This window comes from Alexandromys fortis, unplaced genomic scaffold, assembly GCF_014885135.2.
Source record: "Alexandromys fortis isolate MF-2015 unplaced genomic scaffold, M_Fortis_MF-2015_v1.1 scaffold_107, whole genome shotgun sequence".
In the NCBI taxonomy this organism is placed as follows: domain Eukaryota; kingdom Metazoa; phylum Chordata; class Mammalia; order Rodentia; family Cricetidae; genus Alexandromys; species Alexandromys fortis.
Window position 1 is genome coordinate 6077258 of NW_026067987.1, and position 20068 is coordinate 6097325.

The 20068-nt window shown below is 41.3% G+C and overlaps 2 protein-coding genes across 2 annotated transcripts; one reads left to right on the forward strand and one right to left on the reverse strand.

The window, feature by feature from the left end:
• Window positions 1-5879: 5879 nt before the first annotated feature.
• Window positions 5880-6893, forward strand: Taar5 (trace amine associated receptor 5). The gene has a single exon (XM_050159430.1). The coding sequence runs from the start codon at window positions 5880-5882 to the stop codon at window positions 6891-6893; it is 1014 nt and encodes a 337-aa protein (XP_050015387.1).
• Window positions 6894-16466: 9573 nt separating this feature from the next.
• On the reverse strand, window positions 16467-17504 carry Taar6 (trace amine associated receptor 6). Its single transcript, XM_050159475.1, has one exon. It carries the CDS (start codon window positions 17502-17504, stop codon window positions 16467-16469), a length of 1038 nt encoding a protein of 345 aa, XP_050015432.1.
• Window positions 17505-20068: the final 2564 nt, after the last annotated feature.

A 20068-nucleotide genomic window follows, 5' to 3' on the forward strand; every position in this document is an offset into this window, starting at 1 on the left:
AGGCTGAATTATTCTTTCTTTTCAAAGCGCCAAAGGCACAGGGGAGCTGCTCTGGGCTTTACCTCAATCCGGGTCTTGAAGGTACAAGATGCCCTCTCATAATTAATTGCAGGGACAGCTTGAGACTCCCTCCTATGGTGGGCCTCCTTCTGTCTGGTAACCCAGCAAGGTCCTTTGCATTTGCTGAATCTAAGTGACTGAATGCGACAGGAATTCACTAATCATGTAGTCATTCTTTCTATTGATCCTGAAAATAGTACACAAGCTGTGCCAAGATGAAGAGCTGGGGCCTGAGGCTTTTCTAACAGAAAAGTTGGTCTATAAGAAGACCAACTAAGGGGAAATGAAGGAGCTGGTGGAAGTCTCTACTGGAGTCAAATTCATTCCTTATGTTAAGGAATTTTATAGCTTACAAAAGTGTCCATGAATATTACTAAACTGTTTTCCAGAACATTATGGTATACTCTTTCTACGACTGTTTAAGCAGAAATAAAATGTCATGCAACATATTGTTCAATTCTTCGCTTTAGAAGACCTCTCTGGGGTGGGCAGAGTGGCCATTATCTCAGGAAGTTGGTGATTTCTTGGATACATACTCTGTACTAAAATACATAAAGGTTAATAAACATTTGTTTAGCCCTACTCTTTGCCTGCAGCTTCTCTGAGTGCTGTGGTTCAGAGGTGAATGAATCAAGTTCCATTTTCAAGAGGCTACTGCACTAGCAGGGGAAGAATACCAGGATGAAGGATCACAGGTGCTATGAAAAATCCAGACACGGGACACTTCAAGAGCACACAGGGGAAACAGCCTCATGTGGATACAATGGGGATTGTGTGCCTTTTAAGTCAAGGAGACATATCAAGTTAAGCAAGCCAGGCAACACCTCCACTAGAGTTGAGATGAATGCTAGGGAAAGTAGCCAGACCATCACAGGAAAGCCACTAAGCTCTCTCATGATGCTTTGTTTGAGAAAGCAGGCTGGTGCAGGAACTTCCAAGCACTGAAGTGAGGGCTGCCACGTGAGCTGGTAAAGACAGCAGTGAGCGGTCACCTCTGGATAACAGGTGCTTTGCAGTGCCAGCTGTCAGGAAGACAAGCTGGATGCAGAGCGGAGACAGTACCCAGTGGCTCTTCCTCCTCTCCAGCTCAGTAACAACTTACTGCTAAATGCAGAATGATGGTCACCACCTGGTCTTTTGTCCTTTTGAGTCTTGAGAGCATCTTGTATGCAACTCTTTAATTTGGGATCATGTCCAAAAAGAGATTTGGGGGATGTAATTTCTAGCTGAGGTTGCACAGCATGGCTTGCCATGGGAAAATAAAATGAGAAAAGAACAGAGACTGCATCAGAATAGAGTCAGTTCAGTCAGTCAGTGAACACGGGCTGAGCTGCAAGGGTGTGAGAAAAGGACTGGAGAGCCCCACATGTAGCCTACTATGAAACTACATCCACCTGGTGAATAGAAAAATTTAAATACAAAGATATTTCAACTACTAAGTGCCCACACTTTTCTCCATATCTTATTAAAACATTTAAGTTCTGTGTAACCCGGGCTGGCTTAGGTGTCTCAATCCTCCTGCCTCAGCCTCCTGAGTGCCGACACAACAGGTCTGCATCTCTATTCCAAAGCAGCTCTGATTCTAGTAGACTGACATGTGAGTGGAGAGGTAAAAACTAGCTTAGACAGTGGAAAGATAATACATGATAATACTCCCTCTTGGGCCTCTGTCCAGGTTGGGGAAGGTCTCCCACAGCACCCGTGCTAGCTGCTCCAGCAGGTTATCACATGTGGACTCGGAAATGGTCTTCTGAGAACACACTTGTTTATAAACACAGGAGGGAGGGAAATGAAAGACAGGGTTCTGGGGAAATCCTCTAGTGATCTACATTTGGGAGGATATTTGAGCTCCAGCTCATGGAAACAGCTTTGTCTTATTCTGTATATTGTCTCCCTGCTGCTCTGAGCTATAGGGCTACTGAAGGCTCTGCACTGGCATGATAAAGCTTATTCTTCATCTCCATAATCCCAGAGAGCAATGCAAGAAAAAGAGACTTGAATCTCCTGTTATATAACTTGGCTTTTATGTGCTTAATCGTGACATACTGTTATGCAAAAGCATGTTGTAAGGAGGCCCTTAGTTTGTTTCCTGGCCCAGCAACTCAGACATGAAATAATCACACAGAAACCATATGACTTAAATCACTGCTTGGCCCATTAGCTCTAGCTTCTTAATGGCTAACTCTTACATCTAATTTAACCCATCTCCATTAATCTGTACATCACCACGAGGTTGTGGCCTACCAGCAAAGTTTCAATGTGACTGTCTCCAGCAGAGGCTCCATGGCTTCTCTCTGACTCTGCCTTTCTTTCTCCCAGCATTCAGTTGAGTTTTCCCTGCCTGGCTAAGTTCTGCCCTGCTGTAGGTCCCAAGCAGTTTCTTTACTCATTAATGGTAATCATAGCATAGAGAGGGGAATCCCACATCAAAAGCATAATAAAATTGTGCTTTTACAGCTGTTCAGTTCTTCTCAGTGATGTCCTTTCCCTTTCTTGTTCACCTACGAAGGGTCTGGGTGTGCAGCAGAAGCTACTTGTGGATAGAGGGAATGGATTTGTTGAAAAGATGGAAATATGGTTGCTCCAGACTTCCATCCTTTTGTTATTGGCAACTTAATGAAGAAGGGAAGAAAGAAGCCCTGGGTTATAGAGCAGGACAAGCCAAAGCAACTTGGCTAATTCCTTCTAAATGATCTTAGACAACTTCCTTTGCCTTTCTAAGTCTTCCCCTTCTAACCTGTATATAAACCCAGCAACAATCTTGTTGCTTTGTGGGATCAATGGCTATACAAACAAGATAATGCAATAATTAATTGCCATTATCATTCATTTTCCTTTTAAAACTTTATGGATGTTTCCTTTCATGGAGAGATTTTCTTTACAAAAGTGGAATAAGGCTCATGAAATGGATCAAGGGAAGGTGACTCCAGAACAAGCCTAGCAAATTGTGCTCAATCTTCTGAACCCACGTAAAAGTGGAAGAAGAGAACCAACTCCACAGAGTATAATGAAGGAACCAACCAGAGACCCACTGTGAGCTGTCACTCCCTGGGTGTATACAACCACAGAGATAAGCAAGTTCAGTTTTGTTACACCTAATTTCTTGATATTTGTTTTTTTTTCTATTTAAAACATTAGTTCTATCAGCTGGTGTGCCCATGAACTGGAGAACATCAGGAGAATATGTGTATGAGGTACATGGTAGAAAAGAACTGTTCATATCATGGCAGCTAGACAGCAGGCAAAGAGGTATAAAAGAAGGGACCAAGGCAAGATCCAGATGCTAAGGACACACCCCAGTACCTGCTCTTTTCACCCAAGCCTCATCACCTCCCACCTTTCCTTCCATTGGGTCCATCAAGTACAAATCAAGAAGAGATCAACTTATTTATTATTAAGTCAGAGTCCTCATGATCTAATCCATAGGAAACATAAATCCACTATAAAGGAATATGCCCCAGACATGCTAGCACACTAATGATACAATAAATAACACTCTGCAGTGTAGTTTTTACCCTACCAAGTGAGTTAGGATGGGATACATAACCCAGCTTAGAAGTCCTGCTGCTGCTCTGTGAGAGCTGTGTTGCCTGTAAGGATCTACAGTCCTTGGAGGTGGCACCATGGGTCCTGAAAAGGGGTTTCAAAGGCACAGAGAAGATGATGATGAGACAGGGAAAGAGCACAAGCCTTTGGTTAGGATTTATACTATAGCTTCACTTGACTGAGCTCTATGGGAGTATTCTTGGTGGCAGACCTTCATCTCCCCATGGCCAGCATCAACTCCTACATCATTCTGGTTTTCTTTTTAAAATATTTACCATGTCTCATTCTTATATGGATTCATTAAAATCTTTCTTAAGTCCTTTCTAGAATAAGGAGTGGTGGTGGTTAGTGATAATGTATTCTTGGAACTAGCCATAACAATTCAAGGGTTACATCTCAGTGAGATAACCACATAAGTATGAACCATGGATACTAAAGATATTTCTATGGGAAACTATGAATAATAGTAAAAGCTTGGAATAACATGAGTGTCTCCAGTAGAGGATGGATTAAATAAATTATAGTGTAATCTTACAACAATACATTTTGCCATCTGTTATGGCATATTTGAAGATGTGTTACATTTGTTTATGCCGTGGAACATTTGTTTAGTGATGCAAAGATGTGTTTCATTCTTTTATGTTGGATTTGCTTTGCTCTGTGAAGCTGTGTTTCTTTGCCTGTCTAAAACAACTGATTGAGCTAATAAAGAATCGAGTGGCCATTAGTAAGACAGGAGAAATAATAGGCTAAAAGGCAGAGAGAATAAATAAGAGGAGAAAGATAGAAAAAGAAAGATTTAGAAACAAGAAAAGATAGGGCCAGCTACATAGCCACACAGACAGAATAAGAAGGGGAAAAAAAGATATACAGAAATAAAGAAAGGTAAAAGCCCAGAGGCAAAAGGTAGATGGGATAGTTTAAGTTAAGAAAAGCTGGCTAGAGACAAGCCAAGCTAAGTAAGAATAACTTTGTGGCTAGCCCCAAACATAGGGTGAAAAGCAGACTCTAAAAACCCACTGTGTTTAAATTGTATCTCTAATTAATTGCCATATTATAAGCCTCTCTATTTAATTGCCATACTGCAAAGGAAAGAAAGCAATGGAGATTCTGAGCACTGTGAACTGGTCCCTTGGCACTCCTTCACTGTTTGCTTGGATCACCCCACACTGAGGAGCAGGTTCTTCTGAGAATATAAAATCTCCCCTGACCGCTTGCCTGTCGCTTTTGCTGATAGAAGAGATCTGTGCATGTCTGTCCCACGTGGGGACTTCTTTTATGGGGTGACTAATTCCTGCCTGAGTAAGTAATTTGAAAACTCTCAGTTTACTTTAAATATTTTTTTCATTTTTTTTTTGAGACAGGTCTGATGTATCCCAGACTAGTTTTGAACTTACTGTGGCACTAAGGATGGTCTTGGACTCATGATTCTCCTGCCTCTGCCTCCCATGTGCTGAGATTGTAGTTGTGTGCAACTACATTAGGCTTAAATGAAAGAGCAAACCCAGAGCACTGTGGATACTTAGAAAGCCCTCTGCACAGCGAGCTACATCCCCAGGCCCTCAGTTCAATGTGTTAGCACGCGTTTCATTCTCTACAGGTTGGTGTTCGGTCAATCAAATATTTTCTCATCTCAGATAGCTTCACCCTATGTGCTATATTTTTAAAAGCATGCAATACAAAAAAAACTGCATTAAGAATATTTTTGTCCTTTTAATTACTTGTCTGCTGAATTCTTATTTGGAGATGAGTTGGTATAATTAAAAACCTGAACCGACTGAATTATTGTTGGCTTACTTAGTTTTTGAAGGAGGAAGCTAGACATTTTCTCCCAAGGAAAAAAAAATGTGTTCACAATAGCTAATTTATCTCTTGGTTCATACTCAAAACTTTAAATCTCACTTGACAAGTGCCTTATCAGAAAAGGAGAATGCTTTATGATTCTTTTTACACAACACTATGATACACTTTCTTTCGAGGAAGTGTTTATCCCAGATCCTCTTTTTTTCTTTTAAGGGTATCATCTACCCTTAAAAAGAGCCTTGTCTGATGGACCAGCTAGCATAGTCCCTCACCTCCAGTCCCAGGCCACACTTGATTTTCAGGGTGTCTTTGATCCCATACTCAGGATAAATCAATTCAATCACCCTTTCGTTTTCCTCTTCTTGATCTCATTCTGCGCATGTTTAAAAAATAATAAGGAAAATAATTTTTATTATTTTAGTAGAAAAGGTGACCAGATCCCAGAAGCAGACGAAGAACAGAACCTTTCAATGAGAGCTGCCCTGCTCCCAGGTGCTGGAGAGCAGCCTGCAGCGTTCTGCTACCAGGTGAATGGGTCTTGTCCTAGGACGGTCCACCCTCTGGCCATCCAGGTAGTCATCTACCTGGCCTGCACAATAGGTGTGCTGATCACAGTCCTGGGGAATTTGTTTGTGGTCTTTGCTGTGTCCTACTTTAAGGTACTCCACACTCCCACCAACTTTCTGCTGCTCTCCCTGGCCCTGGCTGACATGTTGCTGGGCCTGCTGGTGCTTCCCCTGAGCACGGTACGCTCCGTGGAGAGTTGCTGGTTCTTTGGGGACTTCCTCTGCCGCCTCCATACCTACCTGGACACGCTGTTCTGCCTCACCTCCATCTTCCATCTCTGTTTTATTTCCATTGACCGTCATTGTGCCATCTGTGACCCCCTGCTCTATCCCTCCAAGGTCACAGTCAGGGTAGCCCTCCGGTACATCGTGGCAGGATGGGGGATACCAGCAGCCTACACCGCCTTCTTTCTCTACACAGATGTGGTAGAGAGAGGGCTCAGCCAGTGGCTGGAAGGGATGCCCTGTGTGGGCAGCTGTCAGCTGCTGTTTAATAAATTCTGGGGCTGGTTAAACTTCCCCGCGTTCTTTGTTCCCTGCCTCGTCATGATCAGTTTGTACGTGAAGATCTTTGTGGTTGCTACTAGGCAGGCTCAACAGATCAGCGCCCTGAGCCAAAGCGTGGCTGGGGCGGTCAAGCGGGAAAGAAAAGCCGCCAAGACGCTGGGCATTGCTGTGGGCGTCTACCTTGTGTGCTGGCTCCCCTTCACCGTTGACACACTCGTTGACAGCCTCCTTAACTTTATCACCCCGCCCCTGGTCTTTGACATCTTTATCTGGTTTGCTTATTTCAATTCAGCCTGTAACCCCATCATTTACGTCTTCTCCTACCGGTGGTTTAGGAAGGCGCTGAAACTCCTCCTGAGCAGGGAGATCCTCTCACCGCGGTCGCCAACTATTGATTTGTACCATGACTGATTCAAGCAGGAGGGAGGACGGTAGTATTACCATAGGCTATGGTGTCTCCCTAGTTTCTAGGCAGTTTCCTGGGCTTTAGTGGGGAAGAAAAGCCTGTTACTTAATCAGCAAAGAAGTAAAACACCACTCTTACCCAGCATTCTCACTCTAGAAGAGTGTAGGAAAAGGGCTGAGTGAAGTCATCTGAATACAGAGTGGGTAAGATGAATTCTGGGAAATATCCCACCTCTAAGTCATTGCTTCCTAGAAACTAAGAAGCAGAAGTTGAAGTTGCAGAGACCTGGGGTTTCCTTCCCAGTTTCCTCCCTGCGTCTGCTATGGGCACTGGACAAGTGAGAAAACTCACAGCCTTGATGCTTCCCTCTGCCATTGCTTTTTCACTAAAAAAATTGAAGCTTACTCTAAAGTGACCTGAAAATGAGGGTCTAATCTAACTTTGGGAAACTCTGCCTGAGTCATAATTTCATGCCCTAGTCAACACGTGGAGTACAATGCTTGGAGTGTGTCTTTCTTAAAATGCTCATTTTAGAGTCCTCGTATCCTTAGAACCCGACTATTGGAAGACATTTCTGTCCCTTCCAAGGTGGAATCATTTCATCTTGTTAAAGGAATATTTCCCTCTTTTAAACCGGAAATGTATGATGTGGTCTGTGATAATTAGCCACCCCTGGGCATGGAATGAATAGGCATCTTTGTGCTTGCATCCCACACACTAAACTCACTGTACTCCCACAAGTCCCAGCGCGTGCTTTACAGAGGTAAAGCCAGAACCCAAGGCCCATGCGGAGAGGGAATTGGAACGTATTTCCACTAGCAGTTGTTACTAATAAGAGTATGTCCTGCTTCTGTCTCCTTTTTTAAAATTTCCTAGAGGCCTCTAATCACCCTCTTTCCATGGTTTGCTCTGGCTCTGTCTGTGAACCAATAATTGCTTCTTTGCAAAATTTCTTTGTAAATTAATTTGAAGTTTCTCTAGTCCATTTATATTGACAAGCGTGGATAAATGTTTATGGTTTTGCCAATCTCAATAAACAGACCAGGAATGAATTGCATGTGTTTTTGAAACAACTAGCATGGGAATACTCACAAGATTAACCACTAAGCAGTTATAAGCAAAATAAGCATTTGCTTTCAGAGAGCAGCCTTTAAGGAAGTAAATATCTACCACATATTTTTATTTTCTCTTATATGTGGGACCCAGATTTAAAACCATATATGTTTATGCTATGACTACAAGCTCTAAGAGGCAAATATCTTTGGACCTTTTGGGTGGTAGGAAATTCTCCTGAGATCTCAGTATGGTGTGAGACTTTGCTGAGTTAGCACCCTAACCCCTCTGTGCTGCTGTTAGGAGGGAATCAGCCACATGCACACAGGCAAGTGCCCTGACTTCTGTGGTCTATGGACTTCTGAGTACATGGGAAAGACCGTGGACCCTACCTCCAGAAATCCAAAGGGAAATACTGCTGAACACATCTTTAAAACGTCTTGAAAAATAGCCACATCTCTAATATAACAATATGTGAAAGCATCTAACAAACTCCACCAATAGGTATCATGAAATTAAAATTCAGAGTAGCAATGAGTTAATATATATACACAGTATCTGCAATAGATATACTGAGGTATGAGAATACTAATTTCCAATTGTGACAATTATGAGAGCAATTGCTATGATCACTGCAGGTTCTGCCCAGATCAAAACTGGGACAGATAAAACTTCAGATATGATATGATTCATCGATAGAAAGATGCACTTCTTCATCATACATGGCCCCCTTTAAACATGGACTCCAGGCACCCTTTCCAACACAGTAGCTTTAGGTTCAAATATAAGCAGAAGGCAAGAGCAGAGTAACATCACCACTACTGCTTTTCTTCAAGAGCATCTCACTGGAAAAGAGGTCAAAAGTCTGATAATGGTGGTGGTTATAGTGGAGGTGGTGTGTGCACATGCTTGCCTATATTTTTGTTTTTGTGTATGTTCCCCAAAAACATCAGTATAGTCTAGGGACTAGAGAGATGGTCCAGTGGTTAAGAGCACTTGTTGCTTTTGCAGAAGACCCAGGTTCAATTCCCAACACCCACATCAGGGTCTGTAACTCCAGCTCTAAGGGACCCAAAGCACTTTTCTGGCTTCCATGGGCACCTGCACACATGTGGAATATACACACAGAAACACACACGTATACATATGACATATAGATAAAAATAGTAATAAAATTCTAAGGTGAATAGCCCTTGTTTTGTATGACCCTAACCAGTATTTCATTTTCTATGCACATTTCAATTTAATTATATTGTTTGATTCAGTGGAATCAAACCCATTTCAGCTCAGACAGCTGACTGTATGAGCAATTAAGTCACCCATCAAAGTGCATGCTTATACTAGTATACATAAGCGTGCATAAGTGAGTGTGTTTATACTCATGGGGGAAGGGGTTCATTTTCTCAAAGTATCATTAGTCGTATTTGGTTATATCCGAGGTTTCTGGTTCATCGAGCCAGTGGGTCCTGATGCTCCAGGTAGTATTAGGGGAGAAGGGCTCACTCTTGTGGCATGGATCTTAGACTAGACCAGTCCTTGGTTGGTCACTCCCTCAATCTCTAGGCCATTCTTACCCCAGTGAATCTCATAGGTGGGGCACTCTATAGATTGACTATAGATTGACTTTTTCTACATTCTTAACCTCTATTGTACTTTCCTTTCTCATGGTTCTTTCATGCACTCTCCAAGCAAATGCCTCAGATTTATTAATGTTGGGCTTGGCTGTCTGATTTACCTTGATCAAAGCCTTGTGGGCCATTGCATTTGCCATCCTCAAACAGGAGCTTAAAAAATAATACATGGTTGAGATACACTTCTCTCTTCCACCATTAGAATAGATGGTCCCAACAAAAGCTTTCTTCTGCCAAGGCCTCAGAGATAGAAGACGCAAGAAGGAACAATGAGACATATCTACACCTGAGACAGGGCTACCACCGTCCCGCAGCACGCACATAACATAAACAAACAAGAAGAAAAGAGAAAAGATGACCCTAGGCATCATCAAAGGAAGAAACACTCACATAATTTGCTCCAAGAAGATTAAGTATTTATTAGAGATCATAGATGCACAGTAGGTTTGGCCTGTTTGGAAGAACTAGACTCAGGAGTATCTAGAAGGGTCAGGTATAGAAGGCAGTGGGGTTGTAGAAAGCTCTAGATTTTACATTCAATTCAACATGTAAGCTTGCAAGGAAAATGCTACATTTTGTACTTTGATTTAGTAATTTTTTGATAAAAATTCAAAGGCAAATGATCCATGTTTGGATAAATGAGCTGCCCTATCTGGCTGGAGTCTGCACAGAATGAAACAATGCAGTTTGAACATGGAAAGGAAAGGAGAATGGGGCAGGTTATAGTAAAGATGGTGACAGAGGTCCAGGCAGTTGGTGGCACGGCTGCAGACATAAGCTCCTTTGGACCCACAGAAAACAGTAGTGGGGAGACTCAGGAAGTGCTTGCCTGCTAGTTTCTACTTTAAGGGTAGATGAAAACAATGGTTTGATGTGGGATTTCTCTCTGTATGTTGTGATTACCATTGATAAATAAAGAAACTGCTTTGGGCCTGTAGCAGAGCTATAGGAAAACAGAACTTGGTGGGGAAAACTAAGCTGAATGTTGGGGAAAAGGTGGGCAGAGTCAGAGAGATGCCATGTAGCCCTACTGGAGACAGATGCCAGTACTTTACCAGGCTAGCCACAGCCACATGGTGATATATAGATTAATGGAAATGGGTTAAATTAAGATGTAAGAGTTAGCCAATAAGAAGCTAGAGTTAATGGTCCAAGCAGTGATTTAATTACTACAGTTTCTGAGTGATTATTCTGGGGCTAAGTGGCCAGGACTAACTAGCAGCATCCTTCCAACAATGGTTGAATTGAATTCCAAGTGTAGTCAGTGGAACAGATTGTTGTTATTCAACTATGTGGTGAGTATGGTAAAGTCTATCTGTCACTGTATTATACTCCACTAACTCAGGCTGCTTTGGTCTAATGAATTCCTTTCATTCTTGGGTCATATCACCAGTGTCCTTTGCTCTGACAATCTGGAGCATGTCACTAGTGTCCCTTCCTGATAAGCTTGAGCTCAACATTTCCTCTCATACTGTTTTTGTTTCTTAAAATTTTAACCTTGATGATCAGGGCTGTACATTTTAGTCACAAAGTAGACTTGAAAAATCATCCCTGTTATTTGAATTGTCATCAAGATGAGCTCCCCATAGTCAGCCTATACCAGAACTTCCACTATGGGCACACAGCAAGACCCCAGGATTTAGAGTCTGGTGTTTCCTTTGCTCCCAAGGTTTAGTCATCATGGTTTCCATCACTGATGGCTGCTGTGGAGGACCATGAAGTGAGTGAAGAGTACAGTCTCTGTATCTGATAGACATGGGTCCAAGTCCCAGTTGTCCCTAAAGTCTAGATCATGTGAATTTTACTGTCTAGACTTCAGTGCTCCCCTTTAGAGGTACAAGATAGTAATCATCTTAGAGATTCCACTAAAAATGATTAACTGGCCGCCACATGACATGTTTACCTATAATGAAAACAAAGACACAGATGGTTCAAATCTCAGTCTTTTCATCCTTAATTCTTTGGAAAGCATTTTTACAGACAAATAAGTCTTTTGAAATAACTTTCTATGACTTTTATTGATTTACAGTATTATATATACATATATATGAAGAGAGAGGGAGAGGTATAAGGGAGAGAGAGAGAGAGAGAGAGAGAGAGAATGTATTAGATTGTTAGATTGATTTACATGATAAGGATTAAGTAGTCTAACAAAAGTTATTTGCATGCCAGAGAGGCTAAGAACCCAGTAATTAATTGCTCAGCAAGGTAGGATGCCTTAACAGTTCCAACCTAGCACTGAAGGTTTGGAGATCCACAGATGATCCACATTGGAAGGATGAAGAAACTGGGGTCTGATGTCAACAGAGGGTATCAGAAATGTCCTTAGACACATTCATTTCAGATGTAGAAGCAGGGTTTCTCCACCAACTCCTTCATATCTGCGCTACCTGCTGGAAGGGGCTATACACTTTAAGGCTGGTTTTTTTTCCACCTAAGTTAATCCTTTTGGTAAACTCCCTAAGACATACCCAGAGGTTGTCTCCTAGGTGATTCTAAATCCCATTAAGTGGACTAGTCGACAAGTTCTAAAGTATCTTATATACCTCAATCAGAGACAAACAGGTATAACATTAGTAAGAAGCAGGAAAATAAGATCGTGACCCATTTTGATAAATACAATTAAGAGGTTGAAGAAAAAAAATGAAAATAGTGAATTGGAGAGAGTTGTCAATGTTGGCCTCCACAGTGACATTCCTGAGAGAAAAAAATACCAAAGCAGAGATTCTAAGAATGACCAGAACCCGTCTGGCAAAGGTGGGAGGAATAAGTGATGTACAGAAACTTTGTACATTGGTATCTATAGTTAGTAGGTGGGAAGAAGGATAGATGTGGTATATACACACATTGGTATCTATAGTTAGTAGATGGGTAAATGAATAGATACACTACAGAAACAGATCCCAAGACATGGATTACACTTGACAGAGAACTCAGCTTTACTGTTAGCTGATGTTCTGATCCTAGTTAATGCTCTAAGCACTAGGACCCCAATTCTTTGTATCATAGTTTTCTTGGTGATACAACATCAATTTTTGATGTTTTTCCTGAGTAGTGGGCTTTACCTTGTAGTGTAGTTGGTTATAGTCTTCTAGCAGAACTTTTATTTTTCCAATTTTTAAAAGTAAGCTGGCATGTTTACAGAATCAGAAACAACAAGGTCAGGATAGTCATTTTGATACAGTCCATGTGTCTATTTTTCTATGTTTTTGGGAGGGGATTAATACTTTTTTGAAGATAAATTATTATGTCATTTCCTTTCTTCCCTTTCCTCCCTCTCACTTACTCTCAAATCTATCTGTCTGCCTGTCTATACATAACTCATATGAACACACACACACATATAGCCTGTGCAATCCATGTACTGTTGTTACATGTATGTATATGGTTTCAGAACTGACCATTGTGTAGGATAACCAACTGGGGGCTCTTTCCTGGAAGACTATTTCTCTTGCTATCCATGTCCCATAATTGCCTGTAGTTCTTTGTTTATGTTGAGGCCCCCTGACATTCCCCCCTCTCTTTTGGTATATTCCTTGTTAGCTAGGCAGCCATGTTGATGACAGCTGATGGTTGTAGTTTCCCTGTCCTTTCTACAAGACACAATCTCACAGCAAACATTCTGTGCCTCTGGCTCTTACAATCTTTCCGACCTGTCTTCTGCCATGATCCTTGAGCCTTAGTTGCAGGAGATGTGTTCTGGATATATCAGTTCAGAACAAACACCATTACTTCTCTATTTGTCAAGGGAACTTAGATATGGTTCCTTGTTGTAAAGAGCAAATAAAATTTACAGAGACCATGCATCTTTGATCCTCAGGCAAGGCTACAGTAGGCTCAGCTTTAACTCTTTCCTACCATCTAACACCCTTTTACCTTTCCCAGGTTATAACAGAACTTGAATCTTTTTTATCAGACCGATGGCCTGTGCCAAGGTCCTAGGACTTCCCAAGGAAGGGAGCGATAAGGAGGAGTGGGAGGGGACGCATGACTAGGAGGACTGGGAAAAATGTGGTTAGAGAGTTTGACATGAGCTAGACTATGTGAGCCTCATGCCTTAGCAATAGGTTAGAATTTGATTCTAAACATTATGGGACTTAGGTACAGCCCCCTGTACCTAGGAACAAGTATGATTTGGCGGGAGTCATTTTGGAAACACGAAGAATCTGAGCATCTTGACTTGAGCATGCTTGAGTCACCAAACCTAAGGCCACAGTCACCACATTTCAATTACATTGCTATTTAAATAACAGCTAATGTGCTTTACCTCAGTCTCTGTTATTCTCAAAATTCTAAGTGATACACCTTCACACTGTCACCTGCCATTTATTCCGTAAAGCAAGGTGTCCCCGCTTGCTCATCCCCTATCCTTGGCCACTAGGTGGAGCAGTCCGTTTGGCTTCTGACAAAAGATACCAGCATGGCCTTTTCAGGCTGAAGCAAGAAGGAAGCTTCTCATTAAAAGAAAGAGTCATGAAATCCAAGCAACCCACAGTCACAGATATGAGGCAGCTGCCCAGGATAGCGCTCCAGCATCACAAGACTTCCTGTGAGCCCAAAACAAACCTTTCTATGCTAGGTTCTAGAGGTACCAGTTTTTTACTTAAGCAATGTAGAACCTATTCCTGATTGGGGTCATTGTATCCTAGACCTGTAGCTGGTCTCTTATTTCTGATTAGGGTCATTGTATCCTAGACCTGTAGCTGGTCTCAGGGCTTTGGGAAAACTCCAGAACAAGATGCCAAATATCATGAATACATTATGTATGCTTTGTGAAGGAAGTGGAGACATATGTTCAATGTGAGTATGTTCTAAAAATTATTTTAAAAATCATTGACAGGATAAATTTACATGTTCTCTTAAGTATAGAATTTATTAATTGTATTCTTTTGTGATATTTCTTGTTGTTTGTCTTAATTTATTATCTAATCTCGCATTAAATATTTGTTACATACCATAATAGTTCCATAAAGGCATTTCATTCAAATATATCACGTATTTCAAGCATATTCATCTCCTCACACCCTTCCCTTTACCCTCTTTCCATTAACACTCTAAACTCATTTCTATTTTCACGTCATATATATGAAGTTAAGTGCATATTATAAATGCATATGTGCGTATGATGCTCTATGTCTATGTAAAATCTAGGATCCACAAATGAGAGAAAATATATGATATCTGTCTTTCTGAGTCTGAGTTAGTTGTTTCCCTTAACATGAAGGTGTTTAGTTGCATCCATTTTTCTTCAGATGATCCAATTCAATTCTTCCTTATGGTGAAATCAAACTCCACTGGGCATATGTAAAAGTTGTCTTTGTCCATTCATTTGTTGACAGAGGCTGAGTCGATGACTTGGCGATTGCAAACAAAGCCTCAATAAACATGGATGTGCAATATCATTGTGTGTTCTGATTCAAAGTGCTTCAGGCGTGCACCTAGAAGTGGCATGGGAGGCCTAGAAGGCCTAGAAGGTCATGGGAAGTCTGCCCTCTCTCTCCCCTTCTTGAGAAACCGCCACTCTAATTTCCAGTACGGCTAGAGTAGTTAGTATTTCTGAAGTATTGTGTTAAGGGTTCCCCTTTCTCCACATCCTCACCAGCAACTGATGCTGTTTATGTTCTTAGTTTTCATTACTCTGGATGAAATAAGACAGAATGAACCTCAACGTAGCTTAAACTTGAATTTCACAGATGGTTAAGGATGCTGAACTAATTTTTCATATATTTATTGACCAATTTCACTTCATCTCTTGAGAATCATCTGTCTATTTCATTAGCCTATTTCTTGGCTGGTTTGTCTTTTTTTTTTTTTTTTTTTTTTTAGAATTTAGGTTATTTGTTTCTTTATATAGTCTAGGTTTTAGTCCTGTGTCAGAGTGGAAAGCTAGCAATGATTTTTCTCCTGTTCTGTAGACTGTTAAATTTTTATTTATTTTACTTTATCTTATTTATTGATTCAGAGAGAAGAATTTGAGCTTATTTATTTAAAACATAGTTGCAACGAGCAACATTGCTTCTTACCAGAAACATGGCTAACAAAAGTAGGAATGCTATTACCTGTTTCAGGGCATTCAGCACAGATTTCACTATGGTGCAGGCATGAAGTTCATGTTTGGTTAAAAAACAAAAAGGTACATTAATGAACAAATCATAATCCATGCACCTATGCAGACCAGTGTGACACAGGGTTCCATATGTCACACGTATCCAACTTCCAGCCAAAAAAAGCAGCCACATAATCACAGCGCCTCCACTCCAGGAAGTCTAGTGGCTTCTGTCTCTTATTTTAGGAGAGGAAATCATGGGATAGGAGGACAATAACTTGGCTGGCAGTCACTACAGCCTAATAAAGGTGATGCCATTGCAGATCATCCCCCTGTATTCTGTCATCTCTCATAAGACTGAGTCAATTATATTGGCCAACGATTCCCCCTTTTTAAGTTGTATTTGAAAGAGCCAAGGAAAGCAGGAACTGGGGGAAGCCTATACATACATGAAATGAAATGTTTAGCAAGCTAGGGTCAGCCTGGAAGCTTTGTAAAGAAAAGAGGAAAGCATCAGAGGGAATCTTCGATGCTTTCTGAGAATATACCAGGATCAAGGGAAAATCATGGATTAAAAGGAGGAGTGGATGGAGGGAATTAAATGCAAGGAGTGTTGCAAGCTCAGCTCTAAAATAGGAAGCTAATAAAAACTTAACATTTATTGGTCCAGTTAATATTTTCAGAGAAATGGCAGCAAGGTGCACATCCTACCAAGACTAGAAAATGCTAACTCATCCTGTCTAGTGTGAATAGCCGCTATTCTTTCCCATTAAGCATCTTCCTAAACTCTTTAAAGACTCAATTCATTTGGAAATTAAAGGTACCTGCGAGTTCCTCTGTGCCTGTGCTTATATTTGCTCAGAGAACAAGTTCATAGTGGCTGAGCTGTTCCTGAACACCTGGCCACTCATAATAACCTTAATAGCTTTCTTAAACCATGGATAAAATAAAGCATAGATCAAAGGATTCATGGCTGAGTTGTAATAAGCACACCAAACACAAATCTCATAAATGTAGGCAGGTGTGATGAATCCCATAAAAGCATCGATTAATGAGTCAATGCTATATGGCAACCATGAGATCATGAACGCTATCACGGTGATCCCCAGTGTTTTGGCTGCTTTTCTCTCTCTCTTGGCCACTCTGGCTTTGTAATTTTCTGAGGATGATTCTGTTTTGCTACCAATATTTTCTATCTTTTTAGCCTGTTGCCTAGCTACCAGGAAAATATTACCATACAGAATTATCATGACGAGAGTTGGTATAAAAAAGGAAAGAAAATCTATTAGCACCCAGTTCTGATTCACAACTACCTGACACCCTCCTACACAGTTGAGGGCGTTGGATAATTCTTCCAGGCCATCGTCGTAGACCTCTGTGTAGAACACAGCACCACTGTACACCAGGGGCAGAATCCAGGAGATGCTGATGCAAATTCCTGACACAGACACCGTGAACTTGGTGGGATAGACCAGAGGGTCAGTGACAGCGATGTACCTGTCGATGGAGATGAAGCACAGGTGGAAGAGAGAAGCGTAACAGAATGCCACATCACAGCAGGTGTGGAAAGTGCAGAAGCTTCTCCCAAAATACCAGCAGCTCTCCACGGACCTGACCATGCTGAAGGGCATCACAGAGACGCCCACCCAGAAGTCAGCGCAGGCCAGAGAGGCAATGAGGAAATTGGTAGGTGAGTGCAGCTGCTTGAAATGGAGGATGGAGATTATCACCAGGAGGTTTCCAAACACTGCCAGCACAGCCCCAATGCCAAAGACTGCATAGAGGATGACCCGCGGCCCAGGCGAATAGGGAGTTTTTACACAGGACCCATTTACGTTCTCATAGCAGAACTGTAGGACTGCTGGCGGAGATGAGTTACTATCCATGCTGCTGCTATCTGCATGGGCAGCAGGTCTGCATTCGATTCTCAAGAGTCAGGAATTCTGATTTTACTGCTGTAGAGGTAAAAGAAGTACACATCAATCCAGTAGGGCGCCAGAGGCTATTATGAGATGCTAAGTCTAATATCATTTTTCAGTTTTAATCCTCCTGGCAACATTAAACATTCTTTGGAACAAAATAAAGTCCAGTAAGTTTGATATGGTCGGAAATTATTAAAGCTGAATTTCAATTAACAAATGATCTTTTTTCTTAATTGGCTACATTTTCTTTGATTCCTAGACATGTTTTTATGTTTTATTTTTACCTCTAGTGTTTCTCTGGCAGCAGTCGTAACAGTGGATGCAGCTGTGGAACCGGTTGGTGGATCACCTATAGATTTACTTCTATAGTTACACGTCTTAAACTACCGCCTAAAGCTAAATAGACACCCCCAATGGGAAAATCCCTTGATGGAATCCCAACAGGGCAAGGTGTGAACCAATAAGATTATATTCAACAGTGATTATTAGTAAAGTTGGTCTACAAAACAAGTCTTTTCGACATTAATTACTATTATGTATGTTAGGCCAAATAATTCTTTTTCCTTTGTTTGCAGACTTGAACGGTGACCTCCTTCTCAGTCATGACTTAGTCACGTTCCTGGTGTTTTAAAAAGATATGTTGGGGCCACAAGGTTTAAAGGTCGACTTGGCTCTTTATAGCCTGATAAGAGTCATTTATGCATCTACCATGGCTACCAAGCAGCGAGATAACAAGCTATGGGGAAATAATAACGCTGAAGAGAGATGTATTATACGAAAACCTTAAAAAACAAAACTGTGTAGCACTTAGATGCAGCAGCTTTTCTCAGAGACAACTGAGAAGATGAATTCTGTGCTCAAGCCATTGCTACCCGGGATCTGTTCACAAAGTCTCTCCATGCATTCAATAGACCTGCAATGAGCACTCTGGCTGTGCTGTTCTCTGTGGTTCCTGCCCGTTCTGCCCATGTTCCTAGGGAGATTTCCTTTTACAAAGAACAATGGACGGGGCGTGAGATCTTGGAAACAGGTTTTGTGTTCATAGTCTCCAGCATGGCAGAGCACTGCGGACTAAGGAAAACCATTTTTCAGCCTTCCTGACAAGGAGTTCAAGTCTCTAGCAGTAGAGGGATGGAGACATCAGGCATTTATAAGCTTGCATGGTACATTATAAAGAGTGAGGGTTATTTCTTATTCACCCTGCTAGCTACTTGATCACAGATGGATTATTGAAAATCCATACTCTTACCCAGATATCTTTCCTGTTCCTCCTAACATCTTCTTAATGTCTGATTTTATAAAATAATTTCAACTTTTTATGTCATGTTTTCCTCATTTATGTTCTATAGGCTTTATAAACAATTTTATACGTTGTGTGTGTACAACCAGTCATAGCCACCCCCAACCCCTGATTGCGAATGTCTCTAAACATTTTCATATATCCTCACGAGGCAAACTGATTCCTTCTTATTAAAATTTGCGTTCTAGTAAATAAAAGCCTTTCCATTGGCATCTTTGCCATTGGGAAGAGAAAGAACTTTATATATCCCTCCATCATTCTGAGATTTATATTAATTAATTCATCGATTAAAAACATAGTGGATGTCTGGGTATAAAGTAATAAAAATGCATGCCATTTCTACGATCAGAAAAACCAAGGTCTTGAAGATGAAACAGCACTGAAAGTACGTGGAAAGCTGGGCATGTAAGGATCGCACCAGAAGGGAAAAGACAATGTGTACGATATGAGAAGCATAAGGACAGGCGGATCCAGGCCCAGGGATCCTAAAACAGGGCTTGCAAAGACCTGCTCCAGTATTTGTACGATTCTAGCTATTCTATTTTTTTTTTAAATGTAATCTAAGATCAACAGAGGAATCTAGGCTAACTTGTGCATTCATGTTTACTAAGTCAGTAAGCAGCACTTCTCCCAGTACTGAGGTGGGATGTAGTTGGAGGCTTGTCCTAAGTCTTATAAAATTCTTGCACTAATATGAGTTTTCTAATGTTGTCCTCCCCAAACCGTCTTTAGCAAATAGTTGGGCAATGTTAGGAAGTCCTGATTCTCATGGGTTTATGACTCTAATGCCCTAGAAAGGATGCTAAGGCAAACTTTTGGTTCTTACATCAGATGAAGTTTTCCTTCTCATTTCTGCACCTGATCTTTAGTTTGGTCCTCCAAGACATCCCTAACGAGAGCATCCCCCAGTGACTGAATGTGTGAACTCTTCCTCATTATGACCAAAGTAAGAGAAGGATGTGATTACGATGGCCTGTGGTCATGCAGGGCACCAAGTCGGAGGAGTGTTAATGAGACTCTACTCTTGTCGTGTTTACTCTTGTCTCTGTGGATTAGAGGCTGAGGTAACCAAACACCAGGCAGGCTGAAGTTTACTCTGTAACTGAAGAGCACTGGGCATTGAGTACGTGCATCCAGCTTGTCTGCTAATGGTCTCAGAAGCTCAATATGTTAGTGCATTACCGAGTCAACTTGATTCTCTCCATCACCACCAAGGGTTGACGTGTGT

What these genes read in the sequence shown, in the direction of transcription:
- Taar5 (XM_050159430.1), top strand. Translation starts at nt 5,880, where the DNA reads ATGAGAGCTGCCCTGCTCCCAGGTGCTGGAGAGCAGCCTGCAGCGTTC.
- Taar6 (XM_050159475.1), bottom strand. Translation starts at nt 17,504, where the DNA reads ATGGATAGTAACTCATCTCCGCCAGCAGTCCTACAGTTCTGCTATGAG.